The sequence below is a fragment of the Chrysemys picta genome, chromosome 22 (assembly GCF_011386835.1).
Source record: "Chrysemys picta bellii isolate R12L10 chromosome 22, ASM1138683v2, whole genome shotgun sequence".
In the NCBI taxonomy this organism is placed as follows: Eukaryota; Metazoa; Chordata; order Testudines; family Emydidae; genus Chrysemys; species Chrysemys picta.
Window position 1 is genome coordinate 11,905,110 of NC_088812.1, and position 24,047 is coordinate 11,929,156.

General features: G+C 62.9%; 1 protein-coding gene across 2 annotated transcripts; it reads left to right on the forward strand.

The window, feature by feature from the left end:
- The first annotated feature begins 4,799 nt into the window (after positions 1-4,799).
- On the forward strand, positions 4,800-24,047 carry WNT1 (Wnt family member 1). 2 transcript variants are annotated; one of them, XM_065575964.1, is made up of 5 exons: positions 4,800-4,935; positions 15,600-17,158; positions 19,008-19,261; positions 20,814-21,079; positions 22,609-24,047. In XM_065575964.1, exons 2-5 carry the CDS (start codon positions 17,058-17,060, stop codon positions 23,095-23,097), a joined length of 1,110 nt encoding a protein of 369 aa, XP_065432036.1. In that variant the 5' UTR covers positions 4,800-4,935; positions 15,600-17,057; the 3' UTR covers positions 23,098-24,047. The 2 variants fall into 2 exon arrangements, with proteins under 2 accessions (XP_065432036.1, XP_065432037.1); XM_065575965.1 differs by lacking the exons at positions 4,800-4,935; positions 15,600-17,158; positions 19,008-19,261 and having other exon boundaries at positions 20,285-21,079; positions 22,609-23,231.

A 24,047-nucleotide genomic window follows, 5' to 3' on the forward strand; every position in this document is an offset into this window, starting at 1 on the left:
TGCACACACACAGTCCAGCACTCCACTGCACTGCACCCCCTCACTGCACGGCACCTCCCCAGTGTGCATTGTACACACACTGCACACACACAGTCCAGCACTCCACCACACTGCACCCACACTGCACCCCCTCACTGCACCACACATCCCCCCCCCCCACTGTCACCTGTCACGCAGTCCTCTTCACGCCTCCCTCTGGCTCTGACCCCAGCTCTCTCCTCTTCGGCTTCCCTGACACTGGCTTTTGTTCACCAGAACTTCAGGGCTTCCCTCAGTCGTTCGCTCTTTTAATTTCCCCATTCACCCCTTCACCTCTGCACTCACCTCCTGGCCCACATGCTGCCTAACTTATCTAACCTGTCAATCCCCCCCACACACACACACAGCTCCTGTATCTATCCACCCATCCATCCCCAGACCCCCCCCTCTGTCTGTCTGTCTGTCTGCCCCCCCCCGTCCATCCAGTGCCAGCATCCCGCTCCCAGCTGAGACCCAGAGACACCCTCCTCCCCTGCTCCCTTCGCTCGCTCCCCCAACGCCCCGCTGCTCCCTCCCCGCCCGGCCCAGCCCCAGCCCCAGCTCCGCTCTCGCCTTCTCCCGCCGCTCAGCCGCTCCGCTCCATGTGCCGGTCCCTGCAGCCCCTGTTCGCTCCCCGTGCCGGGGTTCAGCCCGCTCTCCCGCTGGGCGAGCTGGTTCTCCGCACCCTCCCCCGGCTCCGCGGGCGGGCTCCAGCCCCCGCTCCGCGCTCCCCCGGCTCCTGCTGGGATCCGAGGGTCACACTGCGCTGCAGAGCCGCGCTCAAGTTTTTCTTGGATCTGGGGAGACTCAGCCACTCCCTGAGCCGCCTGCCTGCGCCCAGTCGGCCCGGCAGCCTGCCGCCCTCATGGGCTGAGCGGCCCCTAGCCAGCCCCGTGCGCCCCTAGCCAGCCCCGCCTCCCCGTGCGCCCCTAGCCAGCCCCGCCTCCCCGTGCGCCCCTCTAGCTACCTCTCCCTCCCTCCCTGTGCGCCCCTCTAGCTACCCCCTCCCTCCCGGTGCGCCCCTAGCCAGCCCCGCCTCCCCGTGCGCCCCTAGCCAGCCCCGCCTCCCCGTGCGCCCCTCTAGCTACCTCTCCCTCCCTCCCTGTGCGCCCCTCTAGCTACCCCCTCCCTCCAGGTGCGCCCCTAGCCAGCCCCGCCTCCCCGTGCGCCCCTAGCCAGCCCCGCCTCCCCGTGCGCCCCTCTAGTTACCTCTCACTCCCTCCCCGTGCGCCCCTCTAGCTACCCCCTCCCTCCCGGTGCGCCCCTAGCCAGCCCCGCCTCCCCGTGCACCCCTAGCCAGCCCCGCCTCCCTGTGCGCCCCTCTAGTTACCCCCTGGCTCCCCATGAACCCCCCTCTGTCCCCATGCACCCCTCTAGCTACCTCCCCTCCCTGTGCGCCTCAGCCAGCCATCGCTCCCCGTGCGCCCCTCTAGCTACCCCCTCCCTCCCGGTGCGCCCCTCTAGATACCCCTCCCAACCCGTGCGCCCCTAGCCAGCCCCGCCTCCCCGTGCGCCCCTCTAGCTACCCCTCCCTTCCTCCCCATTAATCCCCCCTCTGTCCCTCTGTCCCTCTAATGCACCCCTCTAGCTACCCCTCCCCATGCGCCCCTAGCCAGCCAGCCCTCCCTGTGCGCCCCTCTAGCTACCCCCTCCCTCCCCGTCCGCCCCAGCCAGCCAGTCCTCCCCGTGCGCCCCTAGCAAGCCCCGCCTCCCTGTGCGCCCCTCTAGTTACCCCCTGCCTCCCCATGATCCCCCCTCTGTCCCCATGCGCCCCTCTAGCTACCCCTCCCTTCCTCCCCATGAACCCCCCTCTGGTCCCATGCACCCCTCTAGCTACCCCTCCCTCCCTCCCCATGGGCCCCTAGCCAGCCAGCCCTCCCCATGGGCCCCTCTAGCTACCCCCTCCCTCCCCGTCCGCCCCAGCCAGCCAGTCCTCCCCATACACCCCTCTAGCTACCTCTCCCTCCCTCCTCATACGCCCCTAGACACCCAGCTCCCCCCATGCACCCCTCTAGCTACCCCTCCCTCCCTCCCCATGCGCCCCTAGGCAGCCAGCCCTCCCCATGGGCCCCTCTAGCTACCCCCTCCCTCCCCATGAACCCCCCCAGTCTCCATGCACCCCTCTAGCTATCTCTCCTCCCCTCCCCGTGCCTATACACACCCCTCTAGCTACCCCTCCCCGTGCGCCCGTCTAGCTCCTCCTTCCTCCTCATGCACCCCTCTAGCTACCCCTCCATCCCACCCTCCGTCCCCGAGCGCCCCTCTAGCTACCCCCTCCCTCCCCATGAACCCCCGTCAGTCTCCATGCACCCTTCTAGCTACTCCTCCTTCCCCGAGTGCCCCTCTAGCTACCCCTCCCTTCCTCCCCATGAACCCCCCTCAGTCCCCATACACCCCTCTAGCTACCCGCTCCCTCCCCGTGCGCCCCCCTAGCTAGCCCCTCCCTCCTCATGAACCCCCTCAGTCCCCATACACCTCTCTAGCTACCCCGCCCTCCCTCCCCATGCACCCCTCTAGCTACCCCTCCGTCCCACCCTCCCTCCCCGAGCGCCCCTCTAGCTAGCCCCTCCCTCCCCATGCTCACCCCTCTCTGTCCCCATACTCCCCCTCCCTCCCCGGGGGCTGTAGGAGCTGGTAGCGGTGACTCAGTGCGGGTGGAGGTGCTGTGCTAATGAAGAGAAGGTCCCCAATGTTTATGCTTCCTAGAAATCAGGGGTGCCGTACGGTGAGTGTCAGGGGCAAGCCCCGCCCTAGGACAGTCCATTCTGCCCCCTCCTGCCCCCTCCCTCCCCGAAGCCTCGTGTAGCTGTTGCCACGTGCTGCGCTCCACCCCAGAGGCGGCTGCCCAGCCCAGCGAAGGGGTGTCAAGCAATCTCTGCCCAGGCAATCCCGGAGCTGCTGTGCCGGGCCAGCTGCCACGAGCCTATAACGCCCCCGCCCCCCCGCCGTGCCCGCGAGGGGCGCAGCGCCGGGGCCCTGGCGCAGGGAGCGCGCCCTCAGCCAGCACCTGCTGTGCGCTGCGCCATGAGCGCAGGGCCCGGCCCGGCTGCCGGCGAGGACGCTGCTGCCCCTGCCCCTGCCCCTGGCCCTGCCCCTGCCCCTGCCCCTGGCCCTGGGCAATAGGCCCCGGGAGCGGCTCCAGGGGCGGCCACCTGCCAGCTGGAGCCAGGCCAGCCCCGCGCCCGGGACTTTCCAGGGCGGGGATGCGCGTTTCAGCTCCACGGTTGGTGGGCAGGGCCCGTGCGCGCCACGGCCCCCCCTTCCCTGGAGCCGGGGGCTGGGCCCGCAGTGCCCCCGCCCCCCGCCGCCCTTCTGGGCTCCGCGGCGGGGACAAGAGCCGTACGGGCCTTTGGCCAAATCCACCGCCCAGAGCGCAGCTCCCCCTGCGACCCCCCCTGTCCCAGAGCACAGCCCCCCTACGACCCCCCCGGCCCAGAGCGCAGCTCCCCTGCGACCCCCCCCCTGTCCCAGAGCACAGCCCCCCTACGACCCCCCCGGCCCTGAGCGCAGCTCCCCCTACGACCCCTCCGGCACAGAGCGCAGCCCCCCCTCCAATCGCACCACCGGAAGCTCAGCCCCCCCAGAGCGCAGCCCCCCTGTGACCCCCCCCCGCCCAGAGCAGAGCTCCCCCTGCTACCCTTGCCCCACCCCCCAGAGCACAGCCCCCGCCCCCTCCCTTCAACCCCCCTTGCTGCCCCCCTAGAGCACAGCCTCCTCCCCTCCCCCCAGAGGGCACCCTCCTGCCCCCCAGGTGCAGTCTCTGCTGTGACTGCCGGAGATGAAGGTGGCTCAGGGGCCGACCCAGAGACAAGAGCCGCAGATGGGTGGAGGGGGACATTTCCCAGCCCCTGGGGGCTCCCCCACACCCTGGGCTCTGGCAGGTTCATGGCCCTGGCCCCACACTCTGTTAAGGATGCTCTTCAGGTTCTAGAACAGGATGGGGGGCAGGACTCCTGGGTTCTCTCCCTGGCTCTGGGAGGGGAGTGGGGTCCAGTGGCTGGGGGGCTGGCAGCCAGGACCCCTGGGTTCTATCCAGCCCTGGAAATGTGTCTGGAAAGGCCCCGGCTACCCAGTACAGATCTCATGAGTTTTGTCTCCAGCTGAGATCCCAAGAGGCCAGAAGGGAGCCCTGAGCCCAGCCAGGCTGGTTGGTAGGACACAGGCACAAGACCTGCCCCAGCACGATTCCCGGGCAGAAAAACATCCAGGCTTGATTTAAAAACAGTCGGTGCAAGAGACACCTCCACCCTGCCCCCGTAGATTGTCCCCTGGTTGTGAATGGCCTGGAGGGGTCCATGGGAGCTGGGGGGAACAGGGGGTAATGCCCCCCATCAGCTGCTCTCTGCCCCCTCCCCACACCTAGGCCAGCGAGGCTGCTCTTTGCTGGGGGAGGGGGAGCTGTGTTGGGGCTGACGGGGCTGGAGGATGAACCCTTTGCTGAGGTCTGCTGGGGACTTGACCCTGGCCAGCCTGGGGGGAGAGGAGAGGGTCTCTTTTTGGCCTCTGCCAATCTAGGGAGATCTCAGCCCATCTCTCCCCTTGCTGTTGGCAGAGCCACAGGCCTGGAGCCCTCGAGGGACGGTGCCCGGGGTGGGGTGAACCCCATTACCCTCACTAGTGCCCGCTGAGATGCAGCCCCACTCCATCGGGTCCCCCCTCTGTCTCCCTGGGGGGGCTGGCCTGCCCCCGTCCCAAGCCAACACCTGGCTTCCTAATAAGGCTGCGCCACAGGGCTGGTGCTGGGGAGGGCGTGGGGCTGGTGCGCTGGAATGCGCCTGGGAGTGTCCCTGCTCAGACACGGGGCGATGCGTGGCGAGAGCTGCCTGCTGCACTGGGAGCCCCCACAGCCCCAGAACCTCAGGACTCGCCCCCAGGCTGCGTGGAGAGAGCAGGGGCTGGGATCGGCCCATGCGGCAGGTAGGAATCTGCCACTGTCGTGGGAAGGGAAAGACCATGCGAGGAGCAAGGCAGGGGAGACAGGGGGCATGCGCATGTTCCCCCCATGCCCCAGCAGCTGGCTCCTTCCTCCCCCGGCACCAAGGAGCAGGCCCGAGGTGGGTGGGGAAATCGAGGCACAAAGGGCTCACCCGAGGTCATGCAGTGGGTCAGTGGGAGAGATGGAATTAGAACCCAGGGCTCCCATTTCCCGGCGCGTGGAGAGTTCTCTGAAAACAGCCCCTCAACGTGCAGCAGCCATCAAACCAGCTAGGAGAAGGCTAGGCACCACTCGGACGGGGATAGATAATACAATGGCAAATCCCTTCATGCCGCCATATAAATCCATGGGACGCCCACAACTGGAATACTGCCTGCAGGTCTGGTCACCCCATCACAAAAAAGATACAGCAAAAATGCTTAGGGGGCATGGAACAGCCTCTGTCTGAGGAGAGATTGAAAAGAATGGGACCGTTCAGCTTGGAAAAGAGACGACTGAGGGGAGATATCACAGAGGTCTTTAAAATCTTGAATGATGTGGAGAAAGGGAACAGGCCGGTGTTATTTACCCCTTCACATAACAAGAACCAGGGGCCACCCTATGAAATTACCAGGCAGCAGGTTTAAACAAACAGAAGGAAGTATTTCTTCACACAACGCACAGTCAACCTGTGGAACTCCTCGCCAGGGGATGTTGTGAAGGCCAAAAGTATCACTGAGTTAAAAAAATAATGAGATCAGTTCCTGGAGGACAGGTCCATCAATGACTTTTAGCCAAGGGTCAGGGACGCACCCCCATGTTCTGGGTGTCCCTAAGCCTCTGACTGCCAGCCGCTGGGAGTGGACGACAGGGGATGGATCACTTGCTAATTGTCCTGTTCTGTTCATTCCCTCTGAAGCACCCGGCCGCTGTTGGAAGACAGGATCCTGGGTGAGCTGGACCATTGGTCTGACCCAGTCCGGCCATTCTTATGTTCTGAAAGGAGCAACCCCACTAGTGGGCAGCAGTAGTAGGCTGTTATCTTGTATATGGCCAGGCTCTTGAGGGGGACATGACACCCACACTGCTCAAACCACTGAGGGATAGCTCAGTGGTTTGAGCATTGGCCTGCTAAACCCAGGGTTGTGAGCTCAATCCTTGAGGGGGCCACTTAGGGATCTGGGGCAAAATCAGTACTTGGTCCTGCTAGTGAAGGCAGGGGGCTGGACTCAATGACCTTTCAGGGTCCCTGCCAGTTCTAAAAATAAATAAAAAAAGATTCTATGTGAGCATGGGAGGCCCCCTGCCCTGAATGTCAGAGGGAACCAGTTGCACCCCACTCTCCCCTGAGGATGCTGAACTGAGCCCCCATTCGCTACGCCCAGGGACACGCGCTGAGCGAGCTGCACTGCACAGCCCGACGGGGACCCGGCAGGTCCCCGCTGCTGCACTTGAAAGAGACGTGAATGCAAACAAATACCCAGGCACCGGTAGCCTTGCAGGCACCCGCCACCAAAAAACCTGCACACGCTCCACATGCCATCTCGTCCACGGGTTCTCAGCAGGTTTGAGCACCGGACCTTAGATCCACGCCCAGGCCTCAGACGCTTGAGCCAAAGGACCAACTCCAGGAGGTGGGAGGCAGCTGGATCCCCCTTGTCCATGTTTGTTGACGCGCTCAGAGAATTCTAATAGAGTGGTGAGGCGTGATTTCCCTTTACAAAAGCCGTGTTGACTCTTCTCCAACATATCGCGTCCATCTGAGTGTCTGAGCCTTCTGTTCTTTACTATAGTGTCTACTAATTTGCCTGGTACTGAAGTTAGGCTTCCCGGCCTGTAATTGCCAGGACCGCCTCTGGAGCCCTTTTTAAAAATCCGCGTCACATCAGCTATCCCCTCACCTGGTCCAGAGGCTGATTTAAGCAATAGGTTGCATCCCACAGTTAATAGTGCTGCAATTTCATATCTGAGTTCCGTCACCTGGTCCTGGTGACTTATGACTGTTTAATGTATCAATTTGTTCCCAAACCTCCTCTATTGACACCTCAGTCTGGGACAGTTCCTCAGGTTTGTCACCTAAACAGAATGGCTCAGGTGCGGGAATCTCCCGCACGTCCTCTGCAGTGAAGACCGATGCAAAGAATGTATTTAGCTTCTCTGCAACGGCCTTGTCTTCCTTGAGTGCTCCCTTAGTGGGTATGCGTGAGTCCTGGAGGGGTTGGGAGAGTGGCTCCCTGGCTCTGTGCTGCAGCTGGGGTGCCATCACTGCCTTGCAGTGTCCTATCCCACGCGGCCTCTGTCACTAGCGCAAGCCCTGTTCCTGTTTATCCAGGGCTCTCACTCCCCTGGCAGCCCAGCTCTGCCCGCCCACCGAGGGTCTCCCCCACACTAGGCCCAACACACAGCAACAAGTGCGTGCGCATGTGCGAACTCTTCCATGGACAGATGCCCGGGCAGACGCGAGCCTCCAGATCTCTTGAATTCCAGGCATCTCCGCGCTGGGGCGAATCTGTCTGAACTCGCTGGGGCAGTGTGAAATTCCCCTAGGCTCTGTGGGAGCCGTTAATGTTTAACCGGTTCAGAAAGAGGGAAGCTCTGGAGAGATCTGCTGGGGGAGCCCATGACACAGAGCAGGCAGGGGCCCTGGAATGAATCCTGCTGGGGGGCTAGGTCGTCCCCCTGCTCCAGCCTGTAGAAGGTGCTGCAGGGAGCGGGATAACGAGAGGGGGCAAAGTGGGGATGGACAAGTCGCTACCCTGGCTGGGAGGGGGGCTGCCTGGCCCCACCTCCCGTCTCCCTGCACAGTCCTGTCCAGCAGAGCAGAGCGGGTGCGAAGTGCAGCCGTGCCGAGCTAGGGGCACCTTGCACAGGGTGCAAGCCATTCGGCTAGCGCGGCCCTGGGCTAGCGAGACGCCGAAGAGACAGGCAGCAGTGGGGGGGGGGGGTTTGAAAGATTCTTCACAGCTTCAATCATCTCACGGGTCCAAGAGAAGGAAACCAGGGTTATAATCGATTCAATGCAGAGTGAAGGTTGCCCAGCGCTGCCCCATGCCTTCCCTGAATGCAGAGAGCAGCTAACCCTAACCCTGTGAAGCCCTGCAGCACCACGGCTCTGCCCCCGGCCCCAGGCCTGGGTCAGCGCAGGGGGTGTTACCAGGAGAGGGAACAGACACGCACGTAACAGACGACTCAATTGCTAAAGCACGATGCCAGAGAAACAAAACAATCAATGCAAAGGGCAGCACTCGCCCAGTGTGAATATGCCCAGGACCCGCGTGTCAGTGCCTGGCACAATGTCCCCTCAGCTCCTGGACGCGTCACGCGGGCGAAGGGCTAGGAGTGCTCGATGGACAGGAGGGGTCCCCCAGAACCTTGGGGCAGGCCGAGATCAGCATCCAAAGTGAGTGAAATACAGGCCTGGCTCTGGGGGTCGGTCCAGCCCCACTGCTTGGCTGGAAGGGAAGCTACTTTAGTCAAACCCAAGCTAGGCTCAATACAGGGGAAAGCAGCCGAAACTCTGTGGCCTGCAACGTACAGGAGGTCAGACCCTGGGAACCTACGGCCCTAAAGTCTCTGAAGCGGCTGCAAGCAGGAGTGAGGAGGGACTCAGCCCGTGCGGTGCTGAGGGTGGTGTTTCACGGTGCTGCGTGGCAGCCCCTTGCCGCCCGCACCGCGTTGGGGGAGCCGGGTCACGTGGGGCGGAATGAATTGGAATCGCGACGGTGACACGAGGAGAGGTGCACAAGTGCCGTGCGGGGTCACAGACACCCCTTTCCAGGGCTGAGCTCCGCAGGGGGTGAGGATCCGTCGCAGGCCTGGGGTGGGTTGTCTGGGGTGGGCTCCGGGGGGGGGAAGCAGACCCCCTTTGCTGTTCCTGCCCGTAAAGGGGGAAACATGCCAGAGCACCCCCTACAGCCAGGTCCCAGCGCTGCAGGGGTTCTCCCACTCTACCCCCCCTTTGGTTCCCAGTCATAGAGCTGAAGGCCAGAAGCCCCACCAGACCACGGAGGCTGACCTCCCAGCACCCACACCCTAATCCAGTGGGTCTCACCCTGCGGCCCGTGGGCCACTTGTGGCCTGATCAGCGGCCCATGGGACGTCCTCCGGGCCGGAGAGGTAGGATGGGATGCAGCCCACAATGGTAAATAGGTTGAGAGCCGCTGCCCAACAACCGAAAGGAGACCAAAGCCTCAGCCCACGGGGGGGCTGGACTCTTGTGTGTCACAGGCCGAGAACAGGAGACGGAGTGCACCAGTGTCCAAGCCCTTCCCGCCACAGGGACCACTGCGGGGGACAACTAACGAACAACAGGGTCAGGAGTGAAGGTCACAGGTTCATTCAGAGGGGGACAGCGAGCCGAGAACCCCAGGCAGCGCCCACTGCTCCTCACAGCTGCCTAGGGAGCCAGGGGACGCCGCCCAGAGGAACTCTGCCGGGTGCGTGAGACCGGGGAGAAGTGGAAATAGGCCCCCCTGTCGCAGAGCCCCTCCCTCGTCCAGCATCCTTCTCCTGGGGTTGAAGACGGGCACTTTGGCCAGGGCCAGGAGGAGGTTGACGAGGTCTCGTGACTTGGTGGGGCCATGGACAGGGTGTGTGAATATAAACAGGTGTGGGGAAAAGGAGGAGCCGGAATAGGGGCTTCAGCCTGGCGGGTGCCAGGTTCTCCCTCACGCCGCAGAAGGGGCCGGTGTGAACCACGAGGGGTGAACCACGCCAGGTACACGCCCGTGCTCACAGCTCCATGAAGGAGCCAGAAACCCATATCCCCGGCATGGGACCAGGGTGGAATAGAGGCAGGGGGCAGTGACACTGACCAACCCCGCCATTGCCTTAGCAAAGAGATGGTGTTCGGCCCCTACATTGCTCACGGGCTCTGTCCCCGAAGAGCTCTGGAACAGGCTAGTTGGTGCATTATTGGCATGCTGGGGCAGCACGCCGAGGGCAGAGTTAGGGTGGTGTTGCAGGAGGAGCATGGCCCTTAATGCTGCATTTCCTGGGTTTCAGAGGTTCGCATTTAGCCACATTCCACGTTCTGGAAAGCTGCCCAGGTGACGGCCTTTGGCAGCCTTAACTCTGCATTGACAAGGATTTGAGCATTTAATTTCCTTAGTTTTTAAAACATTAAATCTCACACACACACCCCATGTCCCACAGGCCCCCTCTTCCCTTCCGCTGCCTCCGGCTTCTTGGCAACAATTACCCCAGCCATGGAATATCCCTTCCCTGCCCCTGCAGTGTCTCCTCAGGCCACACCGCCCAGCCGGGTTCTCCCGCCCCACGGGGCAGGACCTGCGGAAAAGGAGCAGAGACTAGCATGGAGTCGGGGGGGATATTTTTTAGAGGGGGTGGGGGGTACTGAGGGAGGGCAGCAGGACAGTCCAGTGAGTAAGACCTGGCATGTGGGAGACCTGAATTCAAGTCCTGGTTCTTCCACAGTACCTGGGTCAGACTACACCAGAAGTTATTCCCGTAACCCTCAAAGCCCCGTGTGCTTAAACCAGCGAAAGGCCCCGTCCTGGGGCCTGATCCCCGGCTGTGTCCCTAGTGTGGTAAAGGCCCCCCGACCGTATGCTGGGGGTCTGCACTCCAGCGTCTCTGCCCCCTAGCGGAGATGCAGCAAACGGGTAGAAGGAATCTGCCCCCACCATTAAACCATCTCCCCCCAGGCCCGTAACGAGCCACAGCACAAACGGAGGGGGGTGAGGGGCTGCTGCTTCCCAGCCTGACAAATGGCAGTGAAGTCTGGGGGGGTTCAGACCAGAGCCTCCTAGACTGGGTGCTTAGGGGAGACGGGGGAGGGGCTGTCATGTGCTGGGGCCCCGATCCCGGCAAGGGGACCTCAGGTAAGGCCCCTGTGCTCTGGGGGGAGCAGCAGTAGGTGGGGAAGTGGGGGCACCGGTGGGGCAGTGGCGGGAGGGGGCTGGGGGTCCATGAGGTGGGAGAGAGGGGGCTCCCTCGGGTGGGAGGTCTCTGAAGGACCTGGGGAGCAGAGTCCCTGTAGGGGAGGAAATGAGGGTCACTTGGGGGGAGTGGGGGGCTCCCCACAGCTGCAGCAGGCTCGGCCCCTGGGCTTTGTCTCCCCTGAACTGAGGGGATAAACGCCCTCTGCGGCGCGTGAGAAGAAAGGGCCATTAAAGGCAGTGAAGGGATTGAGCGGGGCTAATCCATCCCGCGCGCATGACTGACCCGGGGAAACGCGCGGGGCTGGGGATTAGACCTGGGGGGCTGGAGGGGGCCGAACAGCGGGGCCTGAGCGCGGCTCATTTCACAGCCAACTAAACCCAGTTCAGTGCCCAGCACACCCTGGAGCCAAGCGTGGGGACGGGATGGGACGGGGCCTGGTCCGGCCTGGGGGGGAGCAGCGTGGGCTGCAAGCCTGGGGGGGCTAACAAGGGTGTCAGTGCCCCCCCGTTCATTGGGGGGGGGCAGCCCTGGACAAACTCCTCCACCTGGCAATCCGCTGCATAGAGACCCGTCAGCCACTGTCCTACCTCATCCCTCCACCCCCCACCTCCTCCATCCCTCATCTCTACCCACTCCTCCATCCCCTCACCCCCGCATCCTTCCCATCTCCCCCCTCCATCCTCCCCACCCCCTACCTACCTCCTACCTCCCCTCACCCCCTATCCACCTAATCCATCCATCCCCCCCACTCCCCCACCTCATCCATCTCTCATCTCTACCCACCTCCTCCATCCATCCCCCCCACCCCTACCTACCTCCTACCTCCTCGATCCCCCCCACCCCCACTACCCACCTCATCCATCCATCCCCCCCAACCCCTACCTCCCTCCTACCTCCTCCATCCCCCCCACCCCCTCTACCCACCTCATCCTTCCCATCTCCCCCCTTCATGCTCCCCACCCCACCTACCTCCTCCATCCCTCACCCCCCTCATCCTTCCCATCTCCCCCCTCTGTCCTCCCCACCCCCTACCTACCTCCTACCTCCCCTCACCCCCTATCCACCTCATCCATCCATCCCCCCCACTCTCCCACCTCATCCATCTCTCATCTCTACCCACCTCCTCTATCCATCCCCCCCAACCCCTACCTACCTCCTACCTCCTCGATCCCCCCAACCCCTCTACCCACCTCATCCTTCCCATCTCCCCCCTCCATCCTCCCCACCCCCTACCTACCTCCTACCTCCCCTCACCCCCTATCCACCTAATCCATCCATCCCCCCCACTCCCCCACCTCATCCATCTCTCATCTCTACCCACCTCCTCCATCCATCCCCCCGACCCCTACCTACCTCCTACCTCCTCCATGCCCCCCACCCCCTCTACCCACCTCATCCTTCCCATCTCCCCCCTCCATCCTCCCCACCCCCTACCTACCTCCTACCTCCCCTCACCCACTACCCACCTCATCCATCCATCCCCCCCACTCCCCCACCTCATCCATCTCTCATCTCTACCCACCTCCTCCATCCATCCCCCCCAACCCCTACCTACCTCCTACCTCCTCGATCCCCCCCACCCCCACTACCCACCTCATCCATCCATTCCCCCCAACCCCTACCTACCTCCTACCTCCTCATCCCCCCCACCCTCTCTACCCACCTCATCCTTCCCATCTCCCCCCTCCATCCTCCCCACCCCCTACCTACCTCCTACCTCCCCTCACCCCCTATCCACCTAATCCATCCATCCCCCCCACTCCCCCACCTCATCCATCTCTCATCTCTACCCACCTCCTCCATCCATCCCCCCCACCCCTACCTACCTCCTACCTCCTCGATCCCCCCCACCCCCACTACCCACCTCATCCATCCATCCCCCCCAACCCCTACCTCCCTCCTACCTCCTCCATCCCCCCCACCCCCTCTACCCACCTCATCCTTCCCATCTCCCCCCTTCATGCTCCCCACCCCACCTACCTCCTCCATCCCTCACCCCCCTCATCCTTCCCATCTCCCCCCTCTGTCCTCCCCACCCCCTACCTACCTCCTACCTCCCCTCACCCCCTATCCACCTCATCCATCCATCCCCCCCACTCCCCCACCTCATCCATCTCTCATCTCTACCCACCTCCTCCATCCATCCCCCCCAACCCCTACCTACCTCCTACCTCCTCCATCCCCCCCACCCCCTCTACCCACCTCATCCTTCCCATCTCCCCCCTCCATCCTCCCCACCCCACCTACCTCCTCCATCCCCTCACCCCCATCCACCTCATCCATCCATCCCCCCCACTCCCCCACCTCATCCATCTCTCATCTCTACCCACCTCCTCCATCCATCCCCCCCAACCCCTACCTACCTCCTACCTCCTCCATCCCCCCCACCCCCTCTACCCACCTCATCCTTCCCATCTCCCCCCTCCATCCTCCCCACCCCACCTACCTCCTCCATCCCCTCACCCCCCTCATCCTTCCCATCTCCCCCCTCCTCCCCATCCCCCTACTCACCTCATCCATCCCTCATCTCTACCGTAGCTCTACCTCCTCCATCCATCCCCCCACCCCCCTCTACCCACCTCATCCTTCCCATCTTCCTCCTCCTCCCTCCCCCTCCCTCCCCCCATCCCCTACCTACCTCCTTCCTCCTCCATCCCCCCCACCCCCTCATCCTCCCCACCCCCCTACCTACCTCCTCCCTCTCCCCCATCCCCTACCCATCTCATCCATCCATCATCTCTCTCCCTCTCACCTTCCCCATAGGGCCCATCTCTTCGGACAAATCCCCAGCCCCAGCCCCTGCCCTCTGCGTCTGGGGGGTAGCCCAGCAGCTCCCCAGACCCATGAGCGCTCACACTGCGGGGGCGGGGGGGGGGAACTGGGAGACTCTTTCTTTTTCCCAGTGGAAAATCCCCCCCCCCCCCCCCGCCCGGCAGCTCCCCATCGCTGTCTGGGGCCGGCCTGGCACCTGCCTGCCCCACTCCCAGCTAGCCCCATGGCTATAGCCAAGCCAGCAGCGGCCCCTGCTGGCCAGACAGGGAACAGCACCCTGCTCGCCCATTCCACAGGCTGGGGAAAGGGGATGTAGAAAAGGTGTGTGTGTGTGTGTGTGTGTGTGTGTGTGTGTGTGTGTGTGTGACCCCCACATGGGGGTGTCACTCCTTGGCCTTGGATTGTTCTATGGTGGTTCTCCTCCCGCGCTGGTTTCCGTGGGATCGGCGCTCGGTGTCACTCCGGAGTGGTGGGTCTGGGAGCGCTGCCCGCGGCGGCCTGGACATTCCCACCCCGGTGCGGTCAGTTCCCCCTGCTGGTCGCATGGGTCCGGCCCATAGCAAACGGGGAGGCCTGGAAACGTGCAGGACTTTGTGGGGCAGGGTGGGGCTGGGCACGGATTGACGTCCCAGCAAGTGAGCGGCGAGGTAGAGTTACAGGTGTCCGCCCAGCCTGGCAGCCACTTTAGGCCCTGGGCCCTGATCTCTTACAGCCTGAGCCCTCCTGGGCTGCTTGTGGGTGAGCCCAGCCCCACAGCCCCCGGGGGGAAATATCGCCTCCTGCATTCTGCGCCCAGCGGCGCCCCAGTGACAGCTCGAGGCCCTGAGTTAAGGCAAATAACATGAACGTAACCCCCCATGTCTGCAAAATCCCCAGCCGCTCTTTGAAACGACAAGCCTGCATGATCCAGCCCTTGTCCCAGCCTCACCCCCCGCGAATCTAGCTGTGCCGAGGAGACCAGTCACTACGCTCATAAAGGGCCCGATCCGGCTGCTCTTGAGACCAAGGAAGGTGCTGGTGGGGGAGGGGGGGGGGAGACCTTGATTTTAATGGCAGCAGAATCAGGCCCCAGGTACAAATGTCCACATCAGATTAGCCGAGACCCCCAAACTTGGAGAGAGGAGCCAGGAGCTGTGAGCTGGACCGTGAGCCATAAGGCCAAGGTGCCTGAGCACAGGACGACGCTAACAGCACCCGGGCTCACCCCGTTTCTCTCCTCTCTTCAGCGCCTGCCCCTCCCGCTCACCCCACCCCTTCGCCCTCTGGGGGCACCCATGGGGTGGACTTGTCCTGCCCTGCAGGGGTGAGGCTCATGACATACAAACCCTATTGCTGACGGGAAGTCCCGCTCGCTCTGGGTTCGGGGAGGGGTGGGCAGTGCTGCAGGGTGCCAGTCTGTGTGTGTGCGGCATCGTAGCCCTGCTCCCATCCCGGCCCCTCCGGGATGGCTAAGGGGGGGGGGGTTCTGCTCTCCCCTCCTCCTCGGCCCCTGGGGTCAGCTTCATTTGAGACCAAACACATCCCTGATTCAACATCACGGACGACAAGAGAGTCACTTGGGAGGAGCATGGCCCCGTCTGGGTGTCAGTCCCAGGGTGACCGCGCGTCCACACATGACACAGGTGTCACCTACAACTTACACGTGAGAACATGGCCCTTCCGGCGGAGACCCGCGTCTACCGCCAGGGATGGAAGAGGGTCCAGCTGGGGTCTGATCCTCAGCGGGTGACCTGGAGCGACAGGATGAGAGCGAGCGCGAGGGGGGGGGGTGCACGGCGCCAGGCGGAGAGAGACGGGGTGCCAGGTGAGGGGTGCAGGCCTTGGGCTTTATCTGGCCATTCCAGTCCCCGCCCACCATTAACTAACGGCGGTGGGCACCGTTCCCGTGTGCCCTCTGGCCACCTGTCTGAGGCAGGGCCTCGCAGGGTCCCAGCCCGGCCCCATGGATTGTCCCCAATGCCAACGTTTGATTCGTTTCTTTTCCCCTTAGGCAAACCCCCCAATGCTTCCCTCTCCAGCCCGGCGCTCCCGTTCGGGGAGGTCTCAGCAGATGGGATGGAAAACCCCAGCTCCAGCCCGTTAGCTGCTGTGCTGTTAATTTGCTACATCTGGTCGCCGGGGATGGGACTTGCTCAGTTTTTATCTCCCCGAGCTTCTGCCTCGAGCGCCAGCCCCATGCGGTGAAAGGACACCGTAAATACTGCCAAGCCAAGCACACACGCGGCCAAGAGGGGAGCGAAATCAGAGTGGGAACGAAGCTGCCGCAGAAGCCTCAGGCGCATTCAGAAGCCAAATGTGGCCACTGGAACCCCAAGCGTTGCTGTGAGCGCAGCCGTGCCGGAGAGACGGGCAGAATGAAGCTGCAGGAGTCCACCGGCAGACCATGGCCCGTCTGATCCCGGGCCAGTCTCAGCAGGGGGACCTGGACCCAGCCCAGAGACCCCTTCTCCTGCAGGGAGATCTTAGCTCTGGCCCCCCTCCCCGGCACCCCTCACTTCTGGACTCGGATTTCCCTTGGGATAGTGTCAACTCTCCTGCTTCTAAGGTCATGGTCGCTTTGGGGGCCTCTGGGGGAAAATGAGTTGGAAGAAACCTCCCGGACTCAGCCAGCGTCGAGCAGATGCTGCTGCATGGAGCTGGCTAGGAGAGGGGTAGGGTGGGGGTGGGGTGAGGGGGGCGTGTGAGTGACAGACACTAACATTCATCCCCCTCATCTGGATTTGCTCCCATGCAGAGAAGGATTTTGGAGGAACCGATGGATTTACAGAGCCCGGACACTTGACAGAATTAATCTCAACCCGAGTGATGGACAGTCAGATGGCCAGATAGCCCCGGCGCGGGCTACCCCATAAGAAGTGATGCATCTCTTCCACTTCCCATTGTTAGCATGAGAACACAGCCTGGGTCCTACACAGAGGTACCGTTCCACAGAGACCCACCTCGCTGCCCCTATAAGAAGGAAGGGGCTCTCCGAGGCACTGGAGATGGCTGGAGGATGCGACGCACTCAACAGCAGCCGTAGACCATCAAACTTTTTCCCCTAGTGGTTTAATTCCTCTCTGGGGGAATCATCTCTACGAGGCTGCCAGAAACCAGAAGCTTGGAGCCTTTCCTCCAGCATTTTCATATTTCTGAGGATGCCAACACTACTGCAAACTCCACTGTGACACGAGTTTTTCTTTAGGTTCTATTTTTAGGGGTTGAGTTTCTATACATATATCTCTATATTTATGTATCTATAGGTTTCTATACGGCCATATCCACAGACACCCCATCTTTCTTGCGCGCCGTGTGGCTGTGGATATAGCTTTCGAGATACAACGATTAAGCCAAAGAATTTCTTGTAGGATTCTCCTTGCAACAAGACTTTCTAGCGCAATCATTTTTTGTGCCCAGACAAACTTCTCTGGGGAAGTTTTGTACGAGCCACTGCCCTGCAGCCCAAACAATGAGACCTGTGGCATTAATTGTAGGGTTTAAGACATTGTGGGTTTTGGCATTTTCGTCTCTTTCCAACACTCTGGCGGTGAATAACAGTGGGAGATGGTGGTAAGTCTCTGCTTTTGCCTTTATATCCATCCTGTTCATTCTCCTTTTGCGACTAGAGCAGCCGTGGAGGGAGAGAGAAATCCAGCAGACAAGTGCAGAGAGGGGGCTGCTCTCCGGGCAGGAGGGAACGCAGCTGCTCTCCACAGCATCCGGAGATGTCTGGGGAGACATTGCAAGAACTCAGGTGTTTGCTTCTAAGGATGAAAGAATAATGATACTCGGCGTTGATGAGAAAAGGCACCTTCCAAGGGGCTTGGACCCAGGGTGTTTCATCCAACCCCAGCACACCTGGCCCCTCCGGTCTTGGTTCTTTTTCCTGTAGACAGATTTTGATATTTCTAACCAGATTTGTTTTCCCTTCTCTGTGCTCCTCTGTCCGTCATGGGCTGGGGTGGGGGGGAGTTGCTGAGGGAACTTGTTGTAACTTCCCCACTAGCTAGCGATCCATTCATCCCCATCCCCATCCCCAGCTGGGCACGGTGCTGTACAAAGACAGGCATAGGACGATGCACACAGCGTCTTGGGCTAATTCTATGGAGCGGGGACTGTCTTTTCATTACGCGTGTCCAGTCCGTGCCGGTGCACCAGGCGCTAAGCCCATACTAGACACAATCACCAGAGTAGTCTGGCTACACACGCTCGCCGTATTGACACCTACAAACTGAGGCACTGTGTAGACACGCGCCTACCCCCAGCTCTCCAATACACACCACCCCTTGGTGTGTGCGCACTAGTTCTGCTTCCCATTTGGGAGCCTGGACACCCGTATTCACGGGTGAGATTAACCATCCACTGTAGTGCAAGCCCTGCACTGACATTTCACACTACGTGTGTACACGCACATGCAGACACACACACACACACAGAGCAGCAGGTATACCGCGCTATGCAATAGCTTATGTATATACACACAAAGAGACACAGACCCACATTTACGCCATATCATATGGGCCACAGGTGTGTGTGTGTCTGTTGTGTGTCTGTGGGCTGTGATCGCTAGCTGCAGCGCGGGATGCGTGGGGATAGACGGGCGGGTGGGTGCATTAGGCTCTGTTCTATGTCCCCCCCCCAACACCGCCCCCCCAGCGGACACACACTTGTCCCCGCTGGGAACTCTCATCCCTGCCGTTGCTGGGGGGCAGGGGCAGCTCCTTCCCCTCCCCGGCCGGCTCCGGGGGTGGCTTCCCTCTCCTCTGTTTTAATGACTGCCTAGTCCGGGCCTGTCAGGCTGATTTAGGGCTGGGGGGGGGGGGGGTTGCAGCACTTGACCGCTCTGCGTGAAACAGGCTGCTTCAGAGCACGGCCGGCCAGGACTTAGAGCCGCCTGGAGCCGGCCCCCTGCCCCCTGGCATCTCGGAGCTGGGAACCCAGGGCTCTGCCCATACCTGGAGCCTGCCTCTGGGGCCGGGCCTGAGCCTTTCCCGCATCCACGCACTGGCTGAATGTCCTGGTTCTACCCCTTGCATCTGGGAGGGGAGTCAGAGCAGGGGGTTGGGAGCCAGGACTCCGGGGTTCTCTCCCCAGTGCGGGGAGGGGAGCGCGGTTAAGTGGTCAGAGCAGGGGGTTGGGAGCCAGGACTCCGGGGTTCTCTCCCCAGTGCTGGGAGGGGAGCGAGGTTAAGTGGTCAGAGCAGGGGGCTGGGAGCCAGGACTCCGGGGTTCTCTCCCCAGTGCTGGGAGGGGAGCGAGGTTAAGTGGTCAGAGCAGGGGGCTGGGAGCCAGGACTCCGGGGTTCTCTCCCCAGTGCTGGGAGGGGAGCGAGGTTAAGTGGTCAGAGCAGGGGGCTGGGAGCCAGGACTCCGGGGTTCGGTCGGCCCTGCGACGTGGCACCTTATCCCCGCTGTCCGCAGGGGCATCATCAACGTGGCCTCTTCCACCAACCTGCTGACGGACTCCAAGAACGTGCAGCTGGTGCTGGACCCCTCCCTGCAGCTGCTGAGCCGTAGGCAGCGGAAGCTGATCCGCCAGAACCCCGGCGTCCTGCACAGCGTCAGCAGCGGCCTGCAGAGCGCCATCCAGGAGTGCAAGTGGCAGTTCCGCAACCGCCGCTGGAACTGCCCCACCACCCAGGGGCCCCACATCTTCGGCAAGATCGTCAACCGGGGTGAGGCTGCCGGGGGCTCCCGGCGGGGGCAGGGCTCGGAGCGGGGGCGCCCGGCAGTGATCGTGGCCAAGAGGAGGGGGAAACTGAGGCAGAGCAGGTGCCAGGCCCTGGCACACCCAGGAAGGGGCTCCGGGTGCCACGCGGCCCCCTCCTACCACGTGTTGAGGGCCCCGCCCCCGCGTGCCATGCCTCGTGGGTCACGTGCCCCCCCATGCATTGTCCCCCCCCCATCCCCGTGGGTCACACAATTGGCCAGATAAGTGCCGCGATGTCACCTCTCCTTCCCTGATTGGACGAGCTCCCCGGCCAGGCCTGCCCAGGGGATCCCCCAGCCCGGACTCCGTGGGCATTTCCCTGGGCTGGCAGCGAGGGCTCGGCAGGGGCAGGGCCTCAGGCCCACATGCCCAGAGCAGCCCCTGGCCAGCCAGTGGGGCGACTCCTCTGCTCGGGGGCTGCCAGCCCCAGCCCCGGTGCCACCTCGGTCAGCGTTTTAAAAAACACTTTCCAAACGATGGCCCCGTGGCCTAGTGGATGGCGCCTGAACTGGGCTCCCCGGACTCCTGGGATCCATCCCAGCTCTGCCACCTTCCCTCTCTACCCCACCGTTTCCCCTCCCGCCCCTCGCCTAGACTGGGAGCTCCCTGAGCTGGGCCGGGGTCTGTGCAGCGCCTGGCGCGACGGGCCCGATCCCGGCTGGGCTGTAACGCCCACGATAACGCCACGGCCCCTCTGTGGCGTGTGGGGGAGCTCGGTCGTACCCCCACCGAAGGGCAGAGCTAGCCTCACCTCTGCCAGGGTGAAAGGGCCGGTGACCCTGGGGGGGGGGAGGTTGGGCTCCTTTCTAAGGCAGAAATCCCACCCTGCGAGCCGGCTCCCCTGGCCCAGCCCTCTGCCATATCCAGCCCGGCCAGTCAGGTGCTCCCCAAACTCTGGGTCTCCCCCACCAGCTCCTCCCCACCCAGCCCCCTGCTGCAGCCCCTCCCCCAAAGCCAAGCTCGTAATCCCCCCCTGCTCACCTGCACAGGGACCCCCGCCTCCGCAGCAACACAACAGGAGCTGCAACTTCCTGCCACCTGCCCCTTCCACCTGGCGGCCGGGAGGAACCCCCCTCACTTCCCCTCACCGCCGCTAGGGGGAGCCAGGGCGCTCAGTATGCAAACGAACCTGGCCGCAGGTGGGAACACACCTTTCATTTCCCCCTTCACCTCTAGAGGGAGCCAGGGCGCTTCCCCGAGCTGGCACCAGGTGTTCCCTGCGCTGCACGGACACAGGGCGAGCCAGCCCCACCGTACTGCTGGGAGACAAAGTTACTCAGGCCTGGCCTGGCGCAGCCCCCCGCCCCCCCCCCCCCGCCTCTGGAGTGAGCCCCTATCCTCTGGCTCCCCCCCCCCCCAAGCCAGGCTACCTTTTGCACGGTGCCCGCTGCTGCGTGGGTGGGCAGTGTCTTGGGTGCCCTGCCAGAGGCAGTGGGTGCCCTGCAGCGCCCTGGGGCGCTCAGCGTCAGCCCGCACGCGGTGCCGGTGCCCTGAAGGCCTTGGTTCCCTGCCCCCAGGCTGTCGGGAGACGGCGTTCATCTTCGCCATCACCAGCGCCGGCGTCACCCACTCCGTGGCCCGGTCCTGCTCCGAGGGCTCCATCGAGTCCTGCACATGTGACTATCGGCGCCGCGGCCCGGGGGGCCCCGACTGGCACTGGGGGGGCTGCAGCGACAACGTCGACTTCGGCCGGGTCTTCGGGCGCGAGTTCGTGGATTCCAACGAGAAGGGGCGGGACCTGCGCTTCCTGATGAACCTGCACAACAATGAGGCGGGACGGATGGTGAGTGTGCACGCGTGGGTGTATGGGCACGTGGGGGTGGGGAGACTGTGTGTGCATGTCCGTGTGTGTCCATGTGTGTGTGTGTGTGTGTGTGTCCATGTGTGTGCATGTCCGTGTGTGTCCATGTGTGTGCATGCGTGTGTGCATGTCCATGTGTGTTCACGCATGTCTGTGCATGCATGTCCATGTGTGTGCGTGTCCATGTGTGTTCACGCGTGTCCGTGCGTGCGTGTCCATGTGTGTGCATGTGTGTCTGTGCAAGTGTGTGCATGCGTGTCCGTGCGTGCCCGTGCGTGCATGTCCATGTGTGTGCATATGTGTCTCTGTGTGTGTGTGTGCATGTCCGTGTTGTCCATGTGTGTATATGCGTGTCCGTGCGTGCGTGTCCATGTGTGTGCATGCGTGTCTGTGTGTGTGTGTGCGTGTCCATGCGTGTGCGTGTGTGCGTGTCCCTGTGTGTATGCATGTGTGTGTATGCATGTGTGTGCATGTGTGTCTCTGTGTGTGTGTGTGCGCATGTCCGTGTGTGTCCATGTGTGTATATGCGTGTCCGTGCGTGCGTGTCCATGTGTGTGCATGCATGTCTCTCTGTGTGTGTGCGTGTCCATGTGTGTGCATGCGTGTATCTTTGTGTGTGCGTGTCCATGCGTGTGCGTGCGTGCGTGTCCCTGTGTGTATGCATGTGTGTGCACGTGTGCGCTGTGGGAGGAGCATCATCTCTGGGGCTCTTTTCCAGCCCATGTGGTCTCTGCTTTGCAGACAGGAAGCTAATGGGCTCCAGCATTCAGAGGGCAGCTGCAGGAGCCCCTGGGCGGGGCAGGTTCCTGACCTGCGACTTCTCTTCCTGGGGGCATCAGCAGAGGGCCCGGGGTTGCCGCAGCCTCTAAGCAGAGGGACGGCAGGAGGGCAGGGGGTGTGCAGAGGACAGAAGCGCCCTGGGGGACAGAGAGACCTGTCCTGCCCTCCTTGCCCCCTGCGAACTCCCAGCTCGGGGGGCCGTGGGACTGATCAGAGGAGAGGAGGGAGCCCGGGGAAGGCAGGGTGGAGGCGCGATGAGTGGAGCAGGGTTGGGGCAGAGCCGGGACACGCCAGCTCTGACGGGTGAAGCCAGGGCTCCTCGTCCAGGCGTGCTGCTGTGCGTGGCCCTGCCGGCCTCCAGCACATGTGGGAGGAAATGATGCCAGTTCCTCTAATTGCAGTAAAACCCCACTGGAAAGGAGCCCTGGGAGCCGCCGCGGGCTGCCTCGGGTTTCCAGCGCGGGGGCGGGCGGAGCGCGGCTGGGGCCAGCGGCTGCAGAGCGCTCCCGGCGGAACGGTTCTGCCCAGGGCAACCCCCGCGACCTGCTAGATGCTGGCTAACGAGCGTTAACAGGGAGGGCCCACGTGGAATGGAGGCCGAGGGGGGCACTGCCGTGGGAGCGCTCGCCACCCTGGGGTCCCACCTGGGCACCCCTACAAGGCAGCACCTAGCGCTGCGGCACTGCTATGGGGAAGCTCGCAGCGCTAACCGGGCCGGGCCTGTCTTGCAGACGGTCTTCTCGGAGATGCGGCAGGAGTGCAAGTGCCACGGCATGTCGGGCTCCTGCACCGTCAAGACCTGCTGGATGCGGCTCCCTACCTTCCGCACGGTGGGCGACTTCCTCAAGGACCGGTTCGACGGCGCCTCCCGCGTCATCTACGGCAACAAGGGCAGCAACCGGGCCTCACGTGTGGAGGGGCCCCACCTGGAGCCCGAGAACCCGGCCCACAAGCCCCCCTCCTTGCACGACCTCGTCTACTTCGAGAAGTCGCCCAACTTCTGCACCTACAGCGGCAAGACGGGCATGGCGGGCACGGCTGGGCGCTTCTGCAACAGCTCCTCCCCCGCCCTGGACGGCTGCGAGCTGCTGTGCTGCGGGCGGGGCTACCGCACGCGGACCCAGCGCGTCACCGAGCGCTGCAACTGCACCTTCCACTGGTGCTGCCACGTCAGCTGCTTGAACTGCACCAACACACAAGTGTTGCACGAGTGCTTGTGAGCCGGGGCCAGGTGGGAGGAGGGGGACAGAGGCAAAGACCTTCCCTGGGGGGGGATCAAAATCAGGGCCCCACCCCCATCCCGCCTAGCAAGGGCACCGCACCCAAGCAGCCGCCGCAAGCCGGATTCTGCAGCCCCGTGACCCGGAGCCGCTGCTCTCAGTGGCAGACCCGGCCCCCGAGAAAGGCGAGGGCCTGGCAGACGAGGGGAGGGGCCGTCCTCTCCAGACCTCTCCAAACTCTTCCAGGCCAGGACACCTGCAGGGGCGTCAGCGATCACCCAGCGGTGACCCAAAGGGCCCTGTGGCAGCCCCCTCCCTGCCACCCCGCAGGGTCTATCCCTGGGCGCATTTGGGCGAAAAGGCCTGGATCAGCAGCCTGGATCCCTCTCCCTGCCCCGCGTCCCGTGCCAACGCCCCTTGCGGGAGGTGGGGGTGGGTCTCCACAGCCCAGCGCTGGCCTCTGTGCCGAGCCCCGGCCTGGGACCCCCACCCCACCTCCCCGCTGCTCAGTCACTCCCCGCCTCGGGCAGGATTCGTCCATCCGATGCGACTAGCCTCCCCCCGCCGCTGGGCTGGCCAGGTCCATGCCGCTCGTTAGCTTCTGGACTTGGCGCATTGTGCCAGGAGCAGGGTAGAAAACGCTGGCCGGGCACCGTTCGCTGGGCTGACGCGCGCGGTTGGGAGTTTGGTATGTAACGTGCACTGAAGAAGTGGTCGGAATCGCCAGTTTTGTTTTGTAAATAAAATATTTATTGTGAATGGTTTTATACCCCTTAGTGCCGGCCTGGCCTTGCCAACCGGTGGGTCTCCTAGACAATCCCTCTCCTCTGCCTTCGACAAAGATTCCCCCCCTGGCCTTTTTGTTTCTAATTCAAAGAAGAAGAAGAATGCTTTGTCACGGATCTCATTCATAGTGGGCTAGAGACAAATAAAGGATCTATTTTTATCAA

What these genes read in the sequence shown, in the direction of transcription:
- WNT1 (XM_065575965.1), top strand. Translation starts at nt 20,414, where the DNA reads ATGCAAACGAACCTGGCCGCAGGTGGGAACACACCTTTCATTTCCCCC. An exon ending in ACAATGAGGCGGGACGGATG is followed by an intron (nt 21,080 to 22,608) that starts GTGAGTGTGCAC and finishes CCTGTCTTGCAG; the next exon opens with ACGGTCTTCTCGGAGATGCG.